The sequence below is a fragment of the Antrostomus carolinensis genome, unplaced genomic scaffold (genome assembly GCF_000700745.2).
Source record: "Antrostomus carolinensis isolate BGI_N321 unplaced genomic scaffold, ASM70074v2 scaffold15818, whole genome shotgun sequence".
NCBI classification, from domain to species: domain Eukaryota; kingdom Metazoa; phylum Chordata; class Aves; order Caprimulgiformes; family Caprimulgidae; genus Antrostomus; species Antrostomus carolinensis.
Genome location: NW_010335227.1, coordinates 38,060 through 61,500, shown reverse-complemented (window position 1 = coordinate 61,500; position 23,441 = coordinate 38,060). Strand labels below are relative to the sequence as shown.

The window sequence follows — 23,441 nt, the reverse complement described above, 5'->3', positions numbered from 1 at the left end:
AACATATCATAAAACAGAGAGATTTAAGCTCTTTTTCTATATCGAGCTGGAGACACAAACACTAACAAAACCAGATTTTAAACATGCTTCATTTATCTACTAGACGACAGGTCTGATCCCCTATTTAGTGAAACACAAATTTTATGGTTCTTAGCGTCTTCTTTCCATGCATGGAAGAAGGAAAAAGGGAAGGAGAAAAGGGGGAAGAATGTATTATTTTTGGATAACTGACAAGGAAAATTTTTAGTGCAAAATATTATTTTAATACCTTAAAGATAAGTTCTGGGCTAGTAACTGCAACTTCTTCTATGTCAACACCACCCTGTGGACTGCCAACCATAACAGGTCCATTGCAGGCTCTGTCCATCAAAATGGCAAAGTATGTTTCCCTGGAAATATTCAGTGCTTCTGCAACCATCACCTAAAAATGAATACAGGGAAGAAAAAAAAACCAGCAACAGTTGTGACTAGTCCATCTAGCTGGTGACACTTAACCTGAACATAGCCTTGCTTCCTTGAGGTGTCTAGAGTAATGAATGTCGTAAAATCTTTTGCAATGTAAAAAGCAATTAAAATCTAACAAAGCCAGTGAGTATTTCCCTCTGCTGTAATCAAGCAGAGAACACTGTGGCTCATTTTTCTGCACTGCCTTAAAATGCAGCAGTTTGATACTTGCTATCCTGAAAAGAAATGTTTCATTCCTTTTGCAAGATATTACAATCCAGTGATTTCTTTCCCAATAAATCCTTTCTCCCTAAATAAGAGATTCCCCCGATGCTGCTGTTCTCACTGGGGAATGTAACAAGCAGCATAAACCAGGAACACCTAATTGTTGGGGTTTTTTTCCAATAAGAGAATAAGAGCTGCTGCTGTGTCCATAAAGGGGAACTTCATATTATCTTTCTATTCCCAACAAGCATTTTAACATGCTGCTTCCAGAAAAACTTGAGTCACAAGGGACTCCAGCCTTGCAAATCACACAGATGTAAGCCAGGGTATGTTGGCTTTTTGAGGCATCACATCAGAAGTGCCATTCTTTACCAGTAAAGCCTCAGGCTTCAGTTCTTTCCCCCATTCTGACAGAAGGCCACTCCACAAGTAAAATGTCAGCACTGAACTACTGCCCTGCCTAAGTATTTCCTAAGGAAATGGGTTTACAGATAATTCTGCCATCCAGCTTTTTCGTTTCAGTTTAGAGAGACAAGCAGATGTATGACCTTCAGATTCTAGAAACACAAAAATTTATTTTTCCAAAGAGCTACTCGTTTATATTTATTACTATAAGCTACAAAGCCCTTTCATACTGATATCTGACAGATAGCTCAGCATGGAATATTTCAGTATTACAATAACTTTCTCTCTCTCTTCATCTGAACTGGTAATTTTTGCAGTAGTTTAACAATAGCTATTAGTTTCAGAGATTAAGTAGTTTTACATTTGGTAAAGGACTCACAAAATAATGTTTTGATGCAAGAATACTAAATTACCACAGATGTTGTTCATCTTAAAAGAAAAAATCTGCATATGATCATTACTAATTGTTCCTTATTTTCATAACAGGTGCCACAATCTCAGGTGCAAAGGCTACAGTTCTGTTCTGCACTACAATTTTGCTTTTCAATCTGGAAGTTAGTCGAGCAGCCACCTCTGCAATTTAATTAGCACGATAGCTTCTCCTTCCAACAATCAACTACATTCTTCCTTAGCAGAGCTAATATTTCCTATCTTTCACCAGAAGTAGTAGAAATCAGGAAAGTCACTTCCTTAAGATTAATATAATTAAAAAGGATTAAGTGGCAACGTCTTTCTAACATGGTCTATTTATAAAGAGATAGTTTTGAACAATTATTGTAGACGAAGATTATCACTCTGAGATTACATAAGGTGAAATTCATTCCATCAGTCAGCAGTTGAAACTCCTTAAATCTGAGAGGCATATATATACCTGCAGTCTTAAACCCTGCCCACCCGGCAAGATGTGCTCCATCAAATAAGTATTCCTGGGGTTTTCATAGTTCAAGGACTATAAACAAGAAAGATGCACTCTACTTTCATCCAACTCGCTTTTCTGACGTTCTAGTCCAGAGTACATAAGAATGAATCTACTTACCTTCTGCCAGGCTGTACATCTTAACAGAACAGAAAAAAAAGTAAGAGACAGGGAATTAAATAAAACCCTCTGTGCTCAGAATGGAAAGAAAGATATTTCTTTATGGGTTTTTTTGAGTTGGAAGAAATTTTCTTTATAGTAATTTTGTTTCCTTCTACTTTTATCTTGCTTTATTCATAGAACATAGGGTGATGTAAAGAAATAGTTCAAATATATGACTGTTCAAAAGAAAACTAAAGAAAACCAGGGTGAAGGAGACAACTAAGAATGTAGAAAACTACCATACTACTAAAAAGCATCTGCCTATTTTAGGCTACTATAAAGGGATGCTGAAAGCCAACTTCAGAAACATAGCTCAGCTACCTGCCAAGATTTGTCAAATTAACAAGCAAAGATACAGAAAGCATCCTTGATTTGCTACTATTAGTCTTGTTACCTGCATGCATGTTTTCACCTTCTTACATATCCTGCGTCAAGGTATCTGAAAAATGCGAGTCAACTGCTTTAGACATAGGTCATATAAAACCAGCTGGTCCTACTGGATCGTGTCTGAGTTGTTCAGACAGTTTCCAGAGTGCTCAAGATCAAGGCCAGACAGGATGGGAATCCACTCAGCAAGCCCTGAGGAATATATTTGCAAGCACAGCAGGTGGAACTTACATTATTAAATCAGGTATCTTTTCAACTGCTACTTCCGACCCAAGCGATTGTCCTCACTATTGCTAATTAACAATGTCAACACTGTCAAATGCTTCTCTGTGTTAATTCACAAAACTATTGAGAGTATATCTACTTTGTCGTAGGCAAGCTTACTGTGGAGTAAAAATTGTCAGACTGTGCCATACCTCTCATTTCTCCTACCAAAAACCAGTCACTTTCCTTCACCATCCTCCCTGTTTGATGCAGAACAAAGCCAGGGAAATAGGTGTTCAAGGTCTCCAAACACTATTTGTAAAGTCTACCTGTCATTCACATGCAAACACGTTAATGAACAGTTAAGAGTAGTGAAATTGAATTTACAGACTGTTGACTTTTCTCCTATTTTGTCTGTTTTGCTTATGATAAAGAATATGAAGCATCACCACCTGTTTACCACATCAGGTTTATATTTTAAAAGTTCGGGGGGAGAAAATCAGCTTTCTTTAAAACTTCCTAATAACTTCAAGCTTTCCTTCTTAAAAACAAATCATTACCTAAGAGTTTAAGTCACACATCTAATTTCATGAGAGTAACTATAACAGCTTTTTAAATTATGAATCAAATATTCAAAATGTTAATTCTGTTATTGCTTGGAGAGAAAACACAGGTAGCAAATTCTCAGGTTGTCATGATAAGAGAAGACTGTCTTCTCAGATAACCAGGCTCTCCAAATTCCAAGCTGCCATAAGAGGATTTTATGTAAACTCACAAAATAGCTTCCAAGTTACAAGGGAACTGAGGAGACTGCTATTTATTTAAGAAGCATCAATCTAAAGAAGCACAAACATTCTTTAAATTCTGTAGAAGGTGCACAAGCTGAGAAAGAAAGTTGAAAACTCCATATTCTGCTCCATAATTATTCTAATTGTATAAAATTCTCTTTTATTCCTTCCTTACAAATACATGTAAAAAGTATGTGACTTCCACTCCCCAACCTGACACTAGCTCGTTTATCTCACAGAAAGTGATTTATAACTATTTTCCTTCTGAAAAGTGTTTATTACCTATTTTTTTTTAAAAACATGAGTTTTCTCAAACATTCCAGAACACCAAAAAGTTTAAAAACCACAAAACCTAAAAACATTCTTTTTCTTTTCTTTGTGAACTGCAATTTCTTTGAGAACATGTGCACACATGTATTCCTACATACAGAAAGAATGTCTCTTGAAATAGAACAAAAATTCCAGCTGTGAACTCTCAACTTCTCCACTGCTCTTAGCAAGCTCCAAGAGTCTGTCCTGCATTTTCTGAGCGCTAACTACCCACCGCATTAAGTGACATCTTAGACAGAGCTAAACTCATACTTTTAATCATATTACTGAAGTTTGCCCCTTGATACTACAAACCTGAATGCCTCCACTGCTTTAACTCCTTTGAAGATCCTAGAGTGAGTTAACTTTGGAAAAGATAAATGCTTTTAAAAGACATTAATTTTTCTGTGACGTGGCTTTTTGATAACCTAGATGCATAATTTTAAACATGTTTTCTTCACTATCAAACAATGGGGAAATTATTAGCACGCCACTGGTCAAACTTTTATATAATTAATTAATTTAAAACAAGGTGTATGCTCTTACCATAAATTACCAAGGATCACGATCTCAACACCAAAAATATAAACCATCCTATTACCTTGTTGCACACGCGTGTGATGAAGATATGAATTGGTCTAGGGCTTTTAAAAGCCAGCTTTATAGTCAGAATGGACATCTATGACAACAGATGATCAGCTTCTCCCAGTGAAAAGCATCACACTGGTTTACCATGCATCAATATTAAAATACTTGCAAGCTGTGTCCTAATAAGTTTCCATGTAATTCTATAGGAGAGGAAAAATACAGTCTACCAAGGCTATATAATTTCCTGTACCACCACAATATGTATCTGAAGTTCAGTAGCACAAACTTCACGTATGCCCTAGCTGCTTACTTTTTACTATTGTTTATTCATACAAGCAACGTGTGGATGGGGAGAAAAGCAGTTACAACTTAAATCTTCCATAGCTATTCTATACATGGTACAAAAGTAAACTTAAATAAATCATTTGAATAATCCATTTCAGAAAAACCCCAACACCCTTTCAAAGAAAGTCAGAAGTGGGTTTTTTTCAGAACAGAATATGTAAATGAACGAATAGACTTGCACTCAGACAAAAGAGTGACATTTCCTGTATTGATGTATTCAAAATTGGTTTTATTCTTTTGCCATAGTTGACCGAAGAATTTATAAAATAAGGCTGTTTTTACAACACAAATTTTTCAAAGAAGAGTGCCTTAATATGGGAAATGTATATCCTTTTTCATATCCTTACTATTATCATGATCTCTGACAGACACGCCTTAATGGTAATACTGTTCCTTCTTTTTAATATCCAGTATTTCTTTTTAACAACAACTATGAGCAGTGATGGTAATCTGCTCTCTTTGCTCCCCAAGAGAAGAACTGCCTAAGCACCTTCCTCCAGCCCTCATTAGACAGTATCTTTCCAGACAGGTGTTCCCCTTCTATGCTAATATACCAAGCTGTTCACAATATATTAAAAGTGAACTGCAGTTCCTTTCAGCTCATGCCAAATTATTTCCTGGCATCAAATACAATGTGGCTCTTGATTACAGACCTGTATGAAGATCCTTGCTTAGTAAAACAAAGCAAGATTTAGATCAAAAATATAGATAGTAGACAGGCAATCGCTAGGATTTCCTGACTTACAGAATTTTACTAAGGTAAAGGAGAATCTTGCTGAAGGACTAGTGATGCTTCTCGTATTTAGGCCAATACAGAGCAATATGTTTACGCAGAAGTGAAGCTTGGCACCTTGCAGTATGCACCATCATAGCTAAATGAATTACCATGTGTCAGCTGAACCACTATCAGAACCACATTTTACTCTGTATCTGCAACAAGTTAGGAAGAATCTACTTTTAGAAAGCTGTTTTGTCTTGTTTTTTTTAAATTGAGATCATTCTCAAAGACATCAGTCACTACTTTCAATAACAGCTTCCCAAAGCTGATGATGAATGAAATACGGATAATATTATTACTACAGATAATCAAGTATATATTACTTTTCTAAACAGAATGCCAATAAGCATGTACAGTTAATGTCATATAGTTATGCCAGCATTTAGCACATACTTGATGAAGGATGAAGCTATGAAAAAGGCTCCCTTCAACACATGTAGCAAAACTGAATTCATTTTTCCATTACTAGGTATGCTGAAATTGATAGACAAAATACTTACGCACAGAGAAAATAAAAGTATCATTTTTTTTTCTTTTATCAACTAGATGCCATCAATTAGGCATTGGAAATGGAATGAAAAAACCCAAATCTTTGTCATACACCCCAGTATAATAATGCAAAACTGCATCTGAACACAGTCCTCAACTTTTAAGAGGCAAAAATCTTACCTTTTTAACTGTCACACCATCCTTTGGAGTCTGCTTTGTTGACAGATTGTACCCAATCATCTGTTTAGCAAGCTGTTCAACAATCTTAGGGCTATAAACAAAGGAAAAAGGTTAGTTTATTGAAAGGTATTAAAAGAAACAGTCACATAGCTATTGTAAACAGCTTAATATTACAACAGAAGCAATTTATTTCTGCTTTTTCAATTTTAAATACTTACTCTTTAGTTAGATGAACTCCTCCTTTCAAGCCACTATTGAAAATACCTTTTCCTCTCCCTCCAGCCAAAATCTGTGCCTTCAGAACAATTTCCTTTGCCTCTGTAAAAGAAAAACACATTGCTATTCTATCATGTGTCATTTATCAAGCTTATTAGTGTAAATTTAAAAAGCATTTCCAGGTTAGACTCTTAAAAAAAAACAGTAAGTTGTTCCTAACTAGTAAGCAATAAAACATGAGTCAATTCAGCATTTTTATAAAGCAATCTTGCAAAAAAGAATTGTTCAAGGAAGTTAGAGGATAAATATACACTACTTATTAGCTGGATAAATGTCATTATTTAGATCAAAACCATGCTATTAATGCTACACGGCCTACACAACAAACCACATAACCACGACACAGTTTGACATCTTAGACCCTGGCACAGTTTTTAAAACATGAATTAGATCGTATTTTGTCTTGAATGCACGACAAACAAAAGTTCACCAAGGAAAATAAATTCCATTCCTTGCTCTGAACACATGTAAACAAGCTAGGGATGTGGTTTGAAAAGAAGAAATTCCTGTCACCAAAGGTAGAGCAAGGGAGTAGCTGTGAAAACATGTTCATCTGCTTGCGAGGCATCACTTGAATCTTTGGCGATATGAGTGTAACAGTATCTTAGTAACAAGAAAGTGCAGCGAGACACATTGACAAAAGTAATTGCACCAATGGAAACAATCCTGACACACTTACAGAGTAAAACAGGGGGGGAAAGGGGAAAAGGAAAAAAAAAAACAACCCAAAACATCACTCATGATCTCCGCAGCTCCATGGACCGTAGCAGTTTCTTGAACCGTAAAGATCTGCCAGGTGGCTTTAAGAGGTTAATTAATACTGAATGCTGTCACTTTGCACATTTATCATAATACTGCCAGGTATACTGGAAACTGAGATCCTAATATTAACATATTATTAGCAGTGCCTAGAAAAAGCCAACATTGTTATCCTTTTGTCATTGACTCAATTCCCTCTGAAGTCTGTGGAAATCTCTGATTTCTGTGATGTTTGGATTAGGTCACACCTTGAATCACAATATTCTATGGAAGTATGCAAGAAAACATGAGAATTTGTAGTTAAATTCACACATCTACTATTTAAGTAGCACAGAGGATACTTTCATTCAAAAAATACAAGGTTCTTAGGCTTGTATTAGATAAAAATATTTTACAGATTATTAAATATAAGTTTAGAGGTGTGGCAATTTTTGGTGCAGATCAGCTCTGACACTGTGTTACTTCAAAGTTCCAGTATAATAAATTTCAGCAACTAGAAAAATAGTAGGATGTTAGAATAGAATAAATATTATTAAATAAATATTCAATTTCCTGTATTGAATATTTAGACAGAAACGAATTTTCAATATAGCTATTGGCAGTCCTGTACTAAGAGGTGCCTGATTTCCACCCTTCTCAAGGCAAAATCTCTCCACATTTTTAACCATTCAGTAACATCTGACATATATCATTCTGAACCTTAAAAGCACTCTCCTTGAAAATACTTCATGTATTCCAATATATTCATGTTCTGGGCTCCCTATTATTCATGCCACTGCATGGCAGATAACAAGGAAATTTAAATGCAACAAAAAGTTTTGTAACAAGTGTTTCCTAAGCACACAAATTATTAAGAAGAATTAAAACTGTATATCACTTTCCAACCTGCAGCAGCAAACTCTAATAGCTGCTGTGATAAAGAATCTAATACAGTATAGTTAATAGATGTTGCAAGCATTTAATTAGATCGGATTTAGGTGCCAACCATTTCGACAATGTGAGTTTTGATTGTCAGTGATATGTGACATCAATTATGTGAGTGATCATTACCCTCACTCCTCACCAGCATGCTACACGAGTGCTGATTATCTTCATTTGGCTACAATAAATGAAGTTAGATAAAGGAATTAATAAATGAAGCCAGATAAAGGAATTAATGTACAAATTTTTATAATCCACGAGAGGACTAACAGGGCAATACAGTAACTTCAGAAAAACAACTATCAAAAACATAAACAAACATACTAGCAAGTAAGCACAACCATGTAAAGATCAGACCTGAAGAACTAATCAATACAGTTCAGCAGAGCACAGTACTGCAGGGTTTTTTCTTTTGCCCTGGGGAAAACCAACAGGAAGTAATTTAATACAATAGTTATTTGCCCAAGCTCTGTAAAATGAAGTAAACCAGCCAAATCTTCTTTTACAGTAACTGGGTTTGATCATTCAGTAGTTACCAAGCTGATTTGCTACTTAACATCATCATTTTATTTAAAGAGCAAATATCCAGAAATGTTCACACAAAGCTTTTATGTTATCTCCCGCCTGAATTCCCAAATTTTGTTATGAAAGACTATCCCAAAAGAAAAATGTTGTTTGAGCTGGAATATATAAAGTAATTCATCTTCACTTGTAGGCCCTAATAAAAATAAATAAATTATTTAAAAAGTAGCATGCAAAGTCTTTATTAAACCCATTAAAAACAAAAAGCTGTAATTAATTTCCATTATCACCCTTCCAAACTGCCCTAGTAACACCAGAAAAATGTTTCAGCAAGGCTGAGTAGTTATGAATACTGGATTTGAAGAGACACTAGCACAAGCAACATGTCTTTACACCACCATGAAGTACAGCACGACATGTACTTCAACAGCATTGCATTTGGTAATTAAATCTTGGATGAACTTCTGTTTATGTCCATTGACTGACAAGCATTTGTGTAAATGAAAAAAAAAACCCAACCCAAAACCCAAAAAACAAACTCAAACAACAGAACAGACTGCTTCTTAAGTGTGCATAATTATTTTTCTCACAGATTTAAAATTTTCTTTATTATTCAAAACAATACAAAAAAGACTGCTTTTAAGTGTCACTAATTTAGCAGCAAATAGCCACAAACTGCTCCATGCAGATTAATAATGTGTTTCTGGTAACAGCATGTGTTCTTAACTAATTATAACTTGAATACATTAATATCTTAGACTTAACTTGATCTTGTATTTGTCTTTTTTTACATTAATCTACATAAAAATAGAGACATTTCCAAAGAGTCCTTAAAAATATGGAGTAAAATACAGCTTGTCCCAAAGTCAGATGCCAATAAGTAAGCAAGACCTTTACTCCTCAGAGTTTAACATTTCACAACTGTAGCTGGGTCTAACCACATTTCTAAAAAAATAAAATAAAATAAATCTAACCACATGGAAAAAAAAAAAACAAAAACAACTCGAAGTACTTTTCTTTTAAATAAATTCAGATGTTTCAGCAGAACAGAATATAACACACGAAGGGACAAGCATCCTCTACATTGCATTCAACAATGCGTCTCCTCTTCAGTCAGTGCTGTGAACACAAAAGGCTGGGATACTCCTTGCAATTGTAATAGGCTCAGTTCTATAATGAAAGCCTATTTAAAATCAATAAAATCAGTCCTGCTTTTGGGAGCTATGATTACTCTGGTCCACTGGTACTGCTTGCAGCAAAAATGAACAGCTTGTTCTCAGCCCACTGCTGTGTATATTTAGCTACTGAATTCTTGATCATGAAACAATATACTGAGAACCAGAGTTCTGTTAGTTATATGGTATGCTAATTTATTACCTGTGAACAACTTTCCATTATTATTGATACGACTGTGTGACTGCAAATTAGGCGTGTTAACAATTACATTAAAATGTGCTGTAGCTTATCAAAAATAAACTACCGTAAAGAACAGACAATGGTAAGACTGCATGGTAATAGACCTCACTCTTGCCCATTTATGAACAAAAGATTTTCTGTCAGAGAGTACTCAGGACTACTTTGGCAAGGCATCCTACAGTACAGAATGAGAGCAGGGGACTGAAAGGGAGGAGGTCTCACACAAAATCCCAATCACATTTCAGTCTCACCACGGGACTTTCAGCCGTTCAGCTTCTCTATCAGTAGGGGCTCTGTGAAAATTAATTAGCATCTGCACCTCTTTTAAAAATATAGAACCTGATTCAGTATTACTTTAGTGTATTCTTACCCCAGTATAAAGCAACTGGTCCCAGAAGGGTTGACTCCAAACCCTGGCAGCACCGTAAGTACTGCCACAGCAGCAAAGTGCCACTGGAAAATGCACCGATCTCTCTTGTAATGAGCTTTGCACACATTGCAAAATAGATGGAAGCAACCCAGTGCCATGGGAGCAGTGCAATGAAGACAAATTGAGGACATGTCCAATCAACCTCTTAGAGATGCACTTGTCTCCTTACTGACCCAAAGGAGAGCATAAACACCGAGTTTATAACCACACGAGAGCTGTCACTGCAAAGGCAGCAGGGGTTAACAAGACTCCTCCATCCCTCAGTACACACAGGAGGAGCCCAGCGCAGCGTGGCTAGGAAGATCTTAACTAGCTTCAAGAACCTTGCTAGTCATCCTTCTTTACCTAAAGTCATTAAGCTCTGCTTGACAAGCAGAACTCTTCAAGCACATCCTCCTTCCCCAAGTCCTGAAAGAGCTGGATGAGGTACATGAATCTGCAACCAGCTCCAAACTCTCTACCTCCACAAAGAGGCAGAGGCCAACCTAATGATGTATTTACCTGGTAACACTCCCCAGGGGACACAAATCGCTGTTATGCTTGGACACGTGCAAATTTAAGATTTCCTTTGGCCAGCCAAGCTTTAGTCACCATCTTTTTCATGGTTGTCTAGAATGTTACTCCAGTAAGGGCTTGGCTGGGACTCCCAAGCCAATTCCATCCCCCAACCACCTATGCTGGACACTGATTTCCTGAAACACAGCAGTAAATTCAGTGCTTCTCTTCCCAAAGCAAGGTTTCCCCAACCCCCCGACTCTCCTTTGTAATCCTCCTCAACTCCCATGTTATGAAAGATAAACAAGACAGACATTACAGACATTTTCTGACAGCAATTATACTTCATTTTGGATAGCACAAGAACTATAAAGATATCAACAAAACCCAGAACGCCTACATGCCATTTTACTTCAGTTTCCTCACCAGAGTTGATGCAAAACCACAAATAGTGAAGTTCTAGATCAGAGCTTGTCTTCCAAAACATGGGGCTCCCCTTACAAACCCTGAAAGGGTCAAATTTGGATTGGTTTGGGTTTTTTTTTTTACCTACCTCTAGCTGATCCAACAGTAAGGAAAACTAGTTTTGGGAGTCTCATCTGTCCTGTTCTATTGTTGCTCGCTTCTTTCTTGTTTTAATGTTATCACTACCACCCCAGTTTCTAGCTTCCCTTTGGGAAAGACAGGCTATAATTAATTTTTCCCAATTTCAGCCATCCTGTTATATCCTGCTCAGGCAAGATTCTGCCAGGTGCTTATTACTTTTTAACAATACTCCTGTCCAGAGACACTCTGGTATACTTAGTTCAGCACAAGAGAGAAGGGAGAAGAATAAAAGCTGTAAGGAAGATCATAATAAACAATAATAAAATAATACAATGAAATAATACAATAATAAAAAGGGTAATAAAGCCTAATTCCCAAACTGAACACTGAATCTTAAAGTTGCTTTAATAACTTTTCACATTTGGGTCTCTTTACACAATTTTCTCTGAAATCTGAGACAGCTATTCCCAAGGAGCATCTATTGTCACCACTTCCACTGCTCCTCATCTTCTGAGAACTCTGGGGATGCAGCATCTAAGGTGGTTCCCACACTCTGCCAAGTAAGCAGATTGAGATGGGAAAATAAACTGTCCACAAGAAGATACTTCCCACAGCTACAAAACTATTGAGGTGCTTAAAAGTCTTTAGAATGAAGTTAAACAATTTATTTTCCCCTGCCCCCCTTTAATTCTATTTAAACTCTCTTCCTGTTATTTTCATTCTTCTGCTCTGTAACACCAAAAAGAATTACGTTCTTACATGTCTAGTTTCCACCACCTTTGGTCTTCAGACTAGTTTAGAATTAAAGTTAAATAAATCATCCTTTTTATAACTCCATACTTTTGAATATATTGTATATTTATTGCTAGATTATAAGCCTCATTAAAATCTATAATGATAAATTAGTCAGTCTCTTGATTCTGTCGCTACTGTTATTAATTGCTTTCATAACCATTACTACACACTTCACCAGTGATAAAAATTTTAAAGGTAGATAAAATCAGCTAAGCTTAAGCTCATTCTTAATATTGCACTCTTAAACCTTCTCAGAGTAAAATAAATCAAGTATTCACCAATCCTATATTCAAGTTAAACCTGAAAAATTACTTATACAGCAAATTGAGCCTCACTAGATCCAGCAGCACCACTATAACGCATAGAAAAATACGCACAATAAGGTAGGGATCCCCCAAAAATAGTGCTCATTGTATGTGCTTGTTTAAAACTCCATGGGATATCTTATTTCTGACATTTTCCAGCCTTTAACAGTTCCTTTTTTCAACCTAAATTCTCATGATTTTTTATGTAGATTTCCTCTGTAACAGACACAGGGTTTAGAAAAACTACTATTTGTCACACATGCTTACAAACTCAAGAGAAGACGCGGTTTGAAAACTCAGTCAGGAGAGGAACAAGTTCTTCATTTGGTGGAAAAGCACTGAAGTCTACTGACAAGTGATCTTCTGCCAACTCTCGAGCAACATCCATTCTATGGGTAAAACAGCGAAGGCCACTTTCTGTAACCTGCAATGTCAAGCTGGCATCCTGAATCATGTACAGTAAATACTGAACAAAATCAGAAAATTAATGGAAACTGACAGTGCTCTTCCATTATCATACCCACCAGTTGCAATCTTGCAACTTTTAGACTTCATAATATTGTTTGTATTATGCCCACATCGATACTATTTTTCTCCTGATAATGTCACTTTAAGAGACTATGAAAGTAAGCAAAGAATACTTTTCCTTGTGTATTAGTTGTGATCTCTATTACCTGACACCATCATTAAAGCTTCTCAGGACAATCTGAGAAATCATGCAAAATACTGTGGTTTAGTAGACCTGGTTTCCTCATAAATACAAAATACAGAGATACATCACAAGACTTGCTTTCTAAAACCACTGTCACTGAAAAAAAATAGTTATACTGAAATGAATATACTGAGTTTTCTTTGCATCTTTACCTTTTAAAGCTTACAAGGATTTCAAGTTTTCCTTGTCAAAATATCCTGCAAACTTTTGTTTTGTTTTGTTTTTTTAAATAAAACATATTTTAAAGTTAGCAGATTCAGGCAGTTCAACTGTGTCCTAAATTCTTGATTGAATACCATAACACAGTTTGTTTTAAAGCAACTCAGAGAACAGGTTTTATGCAATCTGTAGCGCTGAAGTTAAGCAGTCATTAAGAACAAACACTGTTCTCGCCCCTAGCTCCAACAATACTCACACCTGTTTTCCTGGAACGCTTTCAAAATTTCATTCTTTGTGATTATGTGTAAGGCACAAAAAGACAAAAAGTCTTCTCTGACTGATTCTAATTCCTTTATCCATTATTAAACTGTAGGGATGATTTTATAAAATTTGTACATAGTGTAGAAAATATAAAAATTGGGGAAACATACATTAGTTTTTTCAGAATTCAGTTTTAAGCATAAAAGAGTTGGTGTAGTAGAAGATATTTTCCAAGCATGGAGCAGAAAATAAGAAATCTAAGCAAGAAACCAGGGAATTCACATGGTAAAAAAGCAAGTAAACCAACAGAGAGTAAAGACAACCACAATGTTACCACCATTACCTAAAAAGAGTTAAATTCATAATGTAATATATGTGGCTGGTGAACCCCGTCTGAGCACAGACTTGATAATTACTCCTTTGCTAAGCATTACTTATGGATTGGAGTTACATACTTGGAAGAGGACATTTTAAAGACCACAATATTTACCACTCAAATGCAGTCTCATTTACTGAGGTATTTTCTATTTGAAGAAGAAAAGAATATCAGACTCCACAATGAAAATAAACACTACCTCATCTTAAAGAAATAATCTTTTTCCAGTATGGCTTCTAAGAGACATCTGATAGTAGGTGTACAATCCAGATGGAGAAGTAAAATCAAGTAACAGAGATGCTGGCCAGAGGACTGGCACAAGGCTATATGACATTTAAGTTCTTTTGCAGATATAAGTAGGACTTAAGTGATGAACAGGTATGGCTTTGGACATCTGGAGTAGCAATGAATTTCACCCAGAGAGAAAAGAAAAACCAAGAAGAAGACAATCTAAATTGGTTCTGATATTTCATTCCTGTCAAGTAGAGGTTAACTAATTGGAGACTTCTGGGCAAACACTCAATCTTCTCCAGAGCTCCAGATCTAGAAAAGAGAGTTATCTAAGTTTGAAACAGACATAGAAAGCTCACCCCATAAAGGTTTAAAGATTACAAGAAACAACGGAATACAAAAATAAATGAAGAAATATCTATTTAAAACACAGAAACACTGCAACCAGAATAATAACTATATTTATTCCTGGATATATTTTCCTTTACAGTTTGCTTAAAATCCTTCTAAGGATTACTGATGTTACATTTTCACAGTATCTAGCTTTTCATTTTATAAAAAAACCCTACTGCATTAAGCACTACAAAAAGAAACATTTTAGCCCTCTGGCAACTGGTAAATATTAACTACTGTAGGCAGATGAAGTTTCATCTGTGGTAAACACAACTCTTTATAACTTAATGTCAGATAATACCAGTAATACACTAAGAACAGCTAACAAGGGAAAGGGTGTACTATCATCCTCCTATTTTTGTTTACTCATTGCATATGTGAAATAGAAGCAATTGCCAAAATATATTGTAAAAAGGTTAAGAGGACATCCATTATAAGAGTCTGTTAATATTTAATTCAATATTTGAGAGCTAATTATTCCATTAAGAGACATCTCACTGATCAATGATAAACTGGTGAATTTAGATTCAAAGCAAAAAAAAAAAAAAATATTTGTTTAGAAGATAAAGTGTCAAATCTTTATTACCTGAACAACGTCCTTTTTACAGCCCCATAAAGTTAACCAACCCATACAATTCCTTTACACACGAGGTACGCCAAGACATTCAACATAAAATCGTTCAGAATGCATCCCTAACAATGCATCTCTGCCAATATTAATTAGCCTTCTAAGAAAAATAACTTATTTTAGATTTTTTTTTTTTTAGATTTCTTTTTTGTTCTGTGATATTTTTCTTACCATGCCATCTGCAGACACTTTTAAAAAAAACACTAGAGAAAGGCAATTTAGGGAATGTTCCACTTAAGGAGGGGAGGAAGTCCCACTGTGCTTTTCATGGCTTGGTAATTTTTACAGTCTTTCATCTTGGTTATTTCTTCTTTTTAACACCAGTGTATTAAACGCCTTCAGTTCTGATTGTTTGGTGGAAGCAATATACTGCAAACTTTACAGATTCAGCTCTGAAGACTCACTTCATATTAGGAGAGGTTAAGAGAAAAAATCTCACAGTTCCATTTATTACCACTACGCACTGAACATAAGCCACGAAAGAGACACAACCCTGCAACAACTTAGTCGTGTGGACCCAACAAGTTTCTACTCACTTAGCATTAAGGAAGACGAAAACAAAACACAGGACAAAAGCCTTTTATCCCCTGACATGAGCTTTTAATTCATGAATCTAGAAGATGATACTAATGATTTAGATCACACTGTAAAGCAGTTGTCAAAATATATGTTGTATACTTGATTTTAACCAGTAGCTTGTTAGCTGAACTGCTATTCATGACCATGCACTGTACTGTATGCAGCTTCTCTTCTTGTCTCCGCCTCTCTTTGCCCCTTAGTTTTATTTGTGGATTTATAAAGAGTTGCTTGTTATTATACACAGCTACAACATGCTCTGTATGGGGACACTGGACAAGCTGTTAGCTCTATTAACTTAATAATAGATTTTTGAGTGTGATTTCCAATTAATTTCATTTTCCTCATTCCAGGAGAAACCAAAATTAGAGAGCCATATGGTACTTCATAAACAACAATTAAAAGTTATTTTCTAATCTTTAGGCACTAAAAAAATCCCACAAAAATATGTATGGTTGCAATGATATGAAAGAAATTAAGCTTTGGAATGTTTGCAGATATCCAGGAAACTCCAAATACTTCCTCAGTCTCTTCCCCTTTCACACATTTCTAGCCCCTGATGTTACAATTAATCACAGTGCACGCTTCAAACATCATAATTAAAATCTTTCTTCTGGAACTGGAACTTCGTAACAACAGCTCATATGAAGATCTGTGTAGCACAGTTTGTGTTGTGATTCTGATACTCTTCACCTTTACCTACTTCACGGATTTGTTAACAGTTTTGTTCTCTACCCAGCCATAAGTACCTACAGAGCTCTACCAGTCTGAGAAATCACGCCTCAGTGTCAGAGACTGGACCAGTATCTGGAAGCCTGTAAATTTAATATAGGACCTTGCCATTTTTCAGCTAGTAGGAACTCACACTGTCCAACATAGGCAGGGAACTGCAATTGAGAAATTCTGCCTCAAGTAAATGAAACTTAAGCTGCTGCTCTGAATGATCCCCGAACATCCACCTTCTTCCATCCTGCTCTTTATTATGCCTTATGTATCTGCTGATTGTAGAGCAATTAGACCTGGGAATACTTGAAGTTAGATAAAATTTATGTCTCTTACTGTAAAACGGAAATAACAGGGCTACCCCCCTCATCAGACTACTTTGGAATAAAACATACATAAGAGAAGTTTCCCTAGAAGCACCTTGGATAACTGCTTTTGCTGCTGCCCACTGTTGGAACTCAAATTGGCATGAGAATCCAGACATGCAGAGAACACACTGGTCTTGGGTACCTAGAAAGCAATATTCACCTCTAGCACAGCCAGATGTCAACATGTTCACTCATAATATAAATCATTCTTATCACCTGCACATCTCCTGCAGATAATATTAACAAGCCATTTTATTAAACAAAAAGGATTAGGAAAAAAATATATTTTCAGTTAGCCACCAATGTCCTATTTTAAAGTCACGGGGACTGTATCCCTTTCAAAATACATTTATCTTTAAATATGCAGAATTCTTGCATTCAAAAATACTGTATGCTATGATCTCTGTCAATTCTCAAGAGTGTGATTTTGTCAAATTTATCTTTTATGGGAAGACATTTTGAGGCTACACTGAAGACAAGCCAAAGAGAAGAAAATCTAACATCCTTTCAAATTCTTATTCACAGAAATTCCCTCCCTCCCCAACATACTACTTCTATATACACAGACATATATGGAGATCTACCAGCATAAAGATTTCATTAAGTTAAAAACTTAAAATGGAATATGCATCCTTTAAGTCACAGAGTATAAAAATTATGGTGAGTGAAGGGACAAATGGGAGAAAAAGTGTGCTCTCTCGTTTTGTTTTTTTTTTAATTAAAAAAGAGCTCAATTTGACTGCTGTTTGCATAAGTAAATACAGAAGTATCCAATTAAAATCAGGTCTGTAACCTCAGTTAGTGCTAAAATAAGCACTTAGGAAGAAGGATGCGTACCCAAGAACTTCACAGGTCTGACTATTAAGATAAGTATTACAAAATAATCTATATATATGTACACCCACACACACACATATACCCACACCCCTTACAAATTTAGCTATTAAGAGAACCAACAACTCAACAACATTGCTTCCCAGTGTAACAATCTTTTCCCAAAATCTACATTTCTACAACATACTACAAGACAGGAGGTCTAACAATCCCACCAACCTGCATCAAGCCAAACAGGCACAGTTACTGCTATATCTTACTGCTCGGTCAGAAAGGGGCAATGGCAGATCCATAGAGATGTCTAGACAGTATGTCACAGGTGTGAGAAATAGCGTGTCCGTTTTGTAAAAAGCTTCCCTGTTACCGAGCGATGTGTGCATCTTCCTGTTACTATGAACACCTGAAATCCTGTATTAAAGTCAATCTAATTTAAATCAATAATCTTGTAGGTACATTGCTGGAGACACAGGAAAGTGAGGTTTGGCACTGGGATCTTTCTTCCTGGACAGAGATATAGATATCTCTCTTGCTTTCTCTCTCTAGCAGTTGATACAATTGAAGCGTACATCCGCTTTAGAGGGTGAGTCAACTCGTGCAGTCCACTGCTTGCATTTTCTCTCCTTGGTTATTCCACTGGGCATTTCATGCTGGTATTTGCTTTAGATTTTCAAGAATCTGCAACATGGTCCACATCATTCAATCCAAGCTAGGACATATGACACAGACATACAACAGTAGAAAATATGTGTCAGCAATCAGGGTGCAAAACAGCTCTCTGCAGATGCTTCCTCCAAAGAGCTCCAACTTGTATAACCACTGGATACACTACCTCAAAGATAGTCATAACTGTTTGTCCATTTTCCCTTTCAGAATTGCTTTTAAAAGTTCTCTGGGTATTTAAACTAAAATACCATATTTTGCTAGAGAAAACAGATGAAGTCTGAAAGAAGACAGCAATTTTGTAAGTCAGCCCACATAAGTACATATTTTCAGCAATTAACAGGGGGATAGATTTAAGTATTTCCTGAAGATTTCTTTCTTAAAAGGTCTGTAACTAATTAGGCTGATTAAAGCTATACAAAAAAATAACTGTGTTTCATAATTCAAGTTTTACCTATCCAATAAAACCATGTGAAAGCGCGCATCCTACAAGATAATTTTAAGAATTGAATTTATGATCTGATTCACTCTGGATACACACTTTTGCACTTTTCTCATAGGGGTTGTCCTTTAAAACAGGCTGGGGAGAGAGCGACAAGAACTCAAATCCTGTGTTGTCTGCTTACAGTGCAAAGCTGGAATCAGTAACACTCTTTTTGGCTGTTAATATGTAGTCCCAAGCATAAAAGAGTAATACAATCCCAGTGTTGTTAACAATTCCAGAGTAAAAAAACAGTTATACCTTAAAAAACCAAAATGTTAACTACAAGGAGGTTAAAGGTTACTCTTTGTATATTGTATTTGTACCCTTAGTGACATTATAAACCTCATCAATGTTTTAACTCCCAAATAATACTGAAAAATAGCATTTTACGTGCTAGATTACTGACAAAACACTCCTCCTAAAATTCTATGTCTGTGTACAGTCATTTATCCAAAAATGACATTTCTAAGAGTGATCATTGATTTCATTTAAAGACATAAAAGTAATTATCAACCATACTCATAACTTCACAATTTTTTACCCCATGAAACATTATTTCTAGCATGTGTTCTAAACAAATCCACATGAATCTTAGCTGTTCCTTATTTTCCTTCTTGTCACTTTCTTTTTTAAGATAATCTATTTTTTCTTCCCATCTTTGTATATACAAATTCCTATTGTTTCACAAGGGAAGACTGTTTTTCAAATTTGTCACAAATGTAGCTGTTCCAATATCAACCGCTTTTTCTTCAAAGTAAATCAGATGCACAGCCTCTGGACTAGAGTTTTAAAGGCAAACATATTGGATACAGGAGAAATTAAATCAGATAACATACACAATAATTTTCTTTTACTTTATTTCCACTGATCTGAAACTGAACATCTACAATCATGTCTTTTCTTTCAACTGACTAACACCAAACTGCTTTTCTGACATTACCTCAGCTGACTCTTGCAGAACCAAGTCTGCATTTGCTAAAAGAATTTTTAAGGAGTGGCAACTAAATTGATGTTAGGTCCTACTGACTTATAGCCTGCAGTGAAGCTGAAATATCAATTTCCTGGGTTTTCAGCATCAGGAACATTATTAGAAGGCAAATAGATATGAACAGAACCCTAGCATGTCACAGAAAAATGGCCCTTGTAAAACAAAATGCTCCACCCTTCAAGGTGTCCCAAAAGGCCAAACCAGAAGACAGAACAAAACATAAAGGTCCATTGTCCCCAGGGCAACACACTGTCAACGTGCTTGTAACTTAGGAAAGATGCAGAGGGACAAGGGATCTGGCAGCAAGAGAAGAATATCAGTGCTGAACCTGAACCATCTTGTGAAATAAAGTAATTTCCCCTAGGAGTGGGTTGTTTCATAGCTCTGTACAGTGCAGCTCTAGAGAAAAGCTTCCGCCAGCAGTGCAGAAAAGGTGTTGATAGAGAGAACAAGACATCTGAGGCTCTGACCTTGCCCACCCATATTAGTCATGTATGCTCCACGCAATAAACTTCTCATGAAGCTCTCAGCTGTCCTAGCCTAATGAAAGAAATAGGACAATAAATAAAATTGAAAATTAAGAGTGCATTATTTTCAGCACAGCACCACAGCAAACTCCTGCTCTCCTGTCCAAGAAGTGAAGTGACAAAGTACCACAATGCCACTTCCATGACACTGCAGACTGAGCGGGTAGAGTTGGCAGTTTTCTGTAGATGTTTCCCATGAAGTACCCCATTACACAATAAATTAAGAGAGTAGACAAAAAAAAAAAAAAAAGAAAGAAAAAAAAACCCAAACCAAAAACCTAGCAAATGAGCACAGTTAGAAAATCAGGCACATTTCATTACTACTAACATCATTTTTCTACGTGGCTTCTTCACTACTCACCTAATTCAGAACACTATTTGTCATCAGAGGTGGAGATTTAACTCTACAATAAACAAGCTGCAATTAGTCTGAAGTGGCTCAAAATCTACATAGATCAAACATGCAGCCAGATTTTTATTGCTCATATAATATTGACATCAGCCTTGCAAAGCTATTACACAGGCACCCAAATTTTAGGTTCTAAAATGAGTGGATTTGCTTTCAACGCTTTCCTTGGACACACCTAACCTGAAGGAGGAGGTCTTGGAGCTTTCTGGGTGCTTGATCAAAAATCACAGGCCTCAACTTTATAAATCACTATAAATCATTTGTGACAATCATTTAGAAGCATCTTCTAAAGGTTCTGTTTTTCAAATGCTACAGTGCAGAGTAGCCCTCCCTGAAAACACCAGACTTGCCAAAATATCCCAAGAGCTGCCAGCTACAATTGCTGTTTTTGAAACTTCAGACCATCTGTATTTGAAATGAGCATTCTGTAGATAGTTATTTGCATCTCTACCATGCCAAGACATGCCAAAGTACGGAGTCTCAAATGTAAATGCATTCTGCCTGCATGGGTAAAGACCCAAACATACTGATATGAAACAGAGGTACAAAAATATTTTCCTGCAAAGATGCACCTCCAGTCAGAAGCAGCCTGCTTGTTTTTTATACTTATAGTATCCACTGAATTAACATTTAGAATGGTTACAAAAGTTATATCTACACAATAATTCTCTCCAAAAAGTGGAAATACATTAAAGTCAAACAGTTCTGTAATTATTTTCAAATTTTCACATTTATGCAGAAGATAATGAATATACTCTGTAAAAGGTCTTGCAAGCTGGCAGAAGCAGCCTGCTTGTTTTTTATACTTATAGTATCCACTGAATTAACATTTAGAATGGTTACAAAAGTTATATCTACACAATAATTCTCTCCAAAAAGTGGAAATACATTAAAGTCAAACAGTTCTGTAATTATTTTCAAATTTTCACATTTATGCAGAAGATAATGAATATACTCTGTAAAAGGTCTTGCAAGCTGGTTTTCAGCTTGGGGTGTTCTTTTGTTTGTCTGTTTTAAGGAAATTTTTCACACTGCTCTCTTCTGTTTTTTTTTTTCTTTAATTTCCTCCTCTTGTAAATATAAGCCTATAAGAATAAATCACGTTTTATTAAAGGTAAAAATATGATTTAATACAAAGCAGGAAAGCCAATCTCGATAAAGTTTCCCTCAACAGTGACTGAAATTAGTTTTTATATGAAGATTCAAATATGCATCCTGCAAGGCAATTAAGCAAGAATAAAAGTACTCTAACTGTACATGGGACTGAACATTTTTTCTCTTGTGTTACATAATGTGCTTAAAAAAAAAAAGTGCTAGCTTTGGTCAGTTCTAGCAAAGGAAAATCAATGACAATTCTTTAAAACGTAACTATTTTGCAATGAGGAACCTCACACATCTCAGAACTGTTGCCTGTATTAGCACCAAAGAACACAAAATTAACATAAAGTAGTATTTTTTTTTTTACTTTTATATTCAGGTCACTTTTACTCCCAATATCATTGATTCAGAGGAGAAAAAAAAATACCCTTGATTCTTCTGTAAATGTATTCTGCTTGGAAAAGTGTCTGTATGAAGCACACCAGGGAACAGGAGTGCAAGCAGCCCATACCACCTTGCCCTTTGTTTAGATTGTCAGTTTTTCCTTTTGATCTTTCTTTGCAGTTGAAGAACCAAAAATTTATTTTCCCAGTTGAACTAAAGTAGAAAAAGGACAATGTTTTATTTAAGATCCTTCACTCCTGCACATAAGCCTATTTCTTTCTTGATATACAAAAGAAACTGTCTTGTAAAAAAAATATTTTCAAGTGGGGAACACTCTCAGTGTACTGAATGTGGTTTCATAACAAAAAAAAAAAAAAAAGGGGTAGGGAGGGATGTGTTTAAAAATCTCAAATATTGGCCTCCTACAGAGGAGCACACACATCTCACAAACCTTCTGGAGTTACAAAAACCGAGCTTCAGGGAAGCAGCAGTCATACCTGTTAGGTGTTTGCATAAACCTATGCTACTAGCAATGTTACATTCAAAACCTTGTTTATGGGCAAAAGAAACCACAGCTTACAGATATGGATACATATAAAGCAAATAATAGATTGTAAGTATAACCATAATGTTAACAATATCATAAAAATAATTCTTATTCCAGATTTACTTATTATAGAACAAGAAAGAATACCTATGTGTGAAAAAGTTTTAATAATAATGCAGTTAAAATTGTCATACGACCGTTTAGGGTGTTACATGGAAGGTGTTTGTTAGGTGAGTGTTACGCTCATCCTTCCAGTGCTCTTCTTGGTCCTAAGGTTGACAGTTTCATTTTGATCTAGGGCTGAGCAAGTACATCTCAGGTGTTCACATTCTTTATGCACAGTGCTGTTCAGCAACTCCCCAGCTTCAGATGAGCAGGACTGTGAATTAAATCTGCGT

General features: G+C 35.8%; 1 protein-coding gene across 1 annotated transcript in view; it reads right to left on the bottom strand.

The window, feature by feature from the left end:
• The window catches only part of SUCLG2 (succinate-CoA ligase GDP-forming subunit beta), a 99,980-nt gene that overhangs the window by 63,868 nt on the left and 12,671 nt on the right, over positions 1-23,441 (bottom strand). The window contains exons 2-4 of the mRNA XM_029086613.1: positions 6,439-6,538; positions 6,221-6,311; positions 269-421 (exon numbers count right to left, since the gene is read on the bottom strand). Coding sequence (XP_028942446.1) covers positions 269-421; positions 6,221-6,311; positions 6,439-6,538 — 344 coding nt within the window. The remainder of the gene's footprint in view (positions 1-268; positions 422-6,220; positions 6,312-6,438; positions 6,539-23,441) is intronic.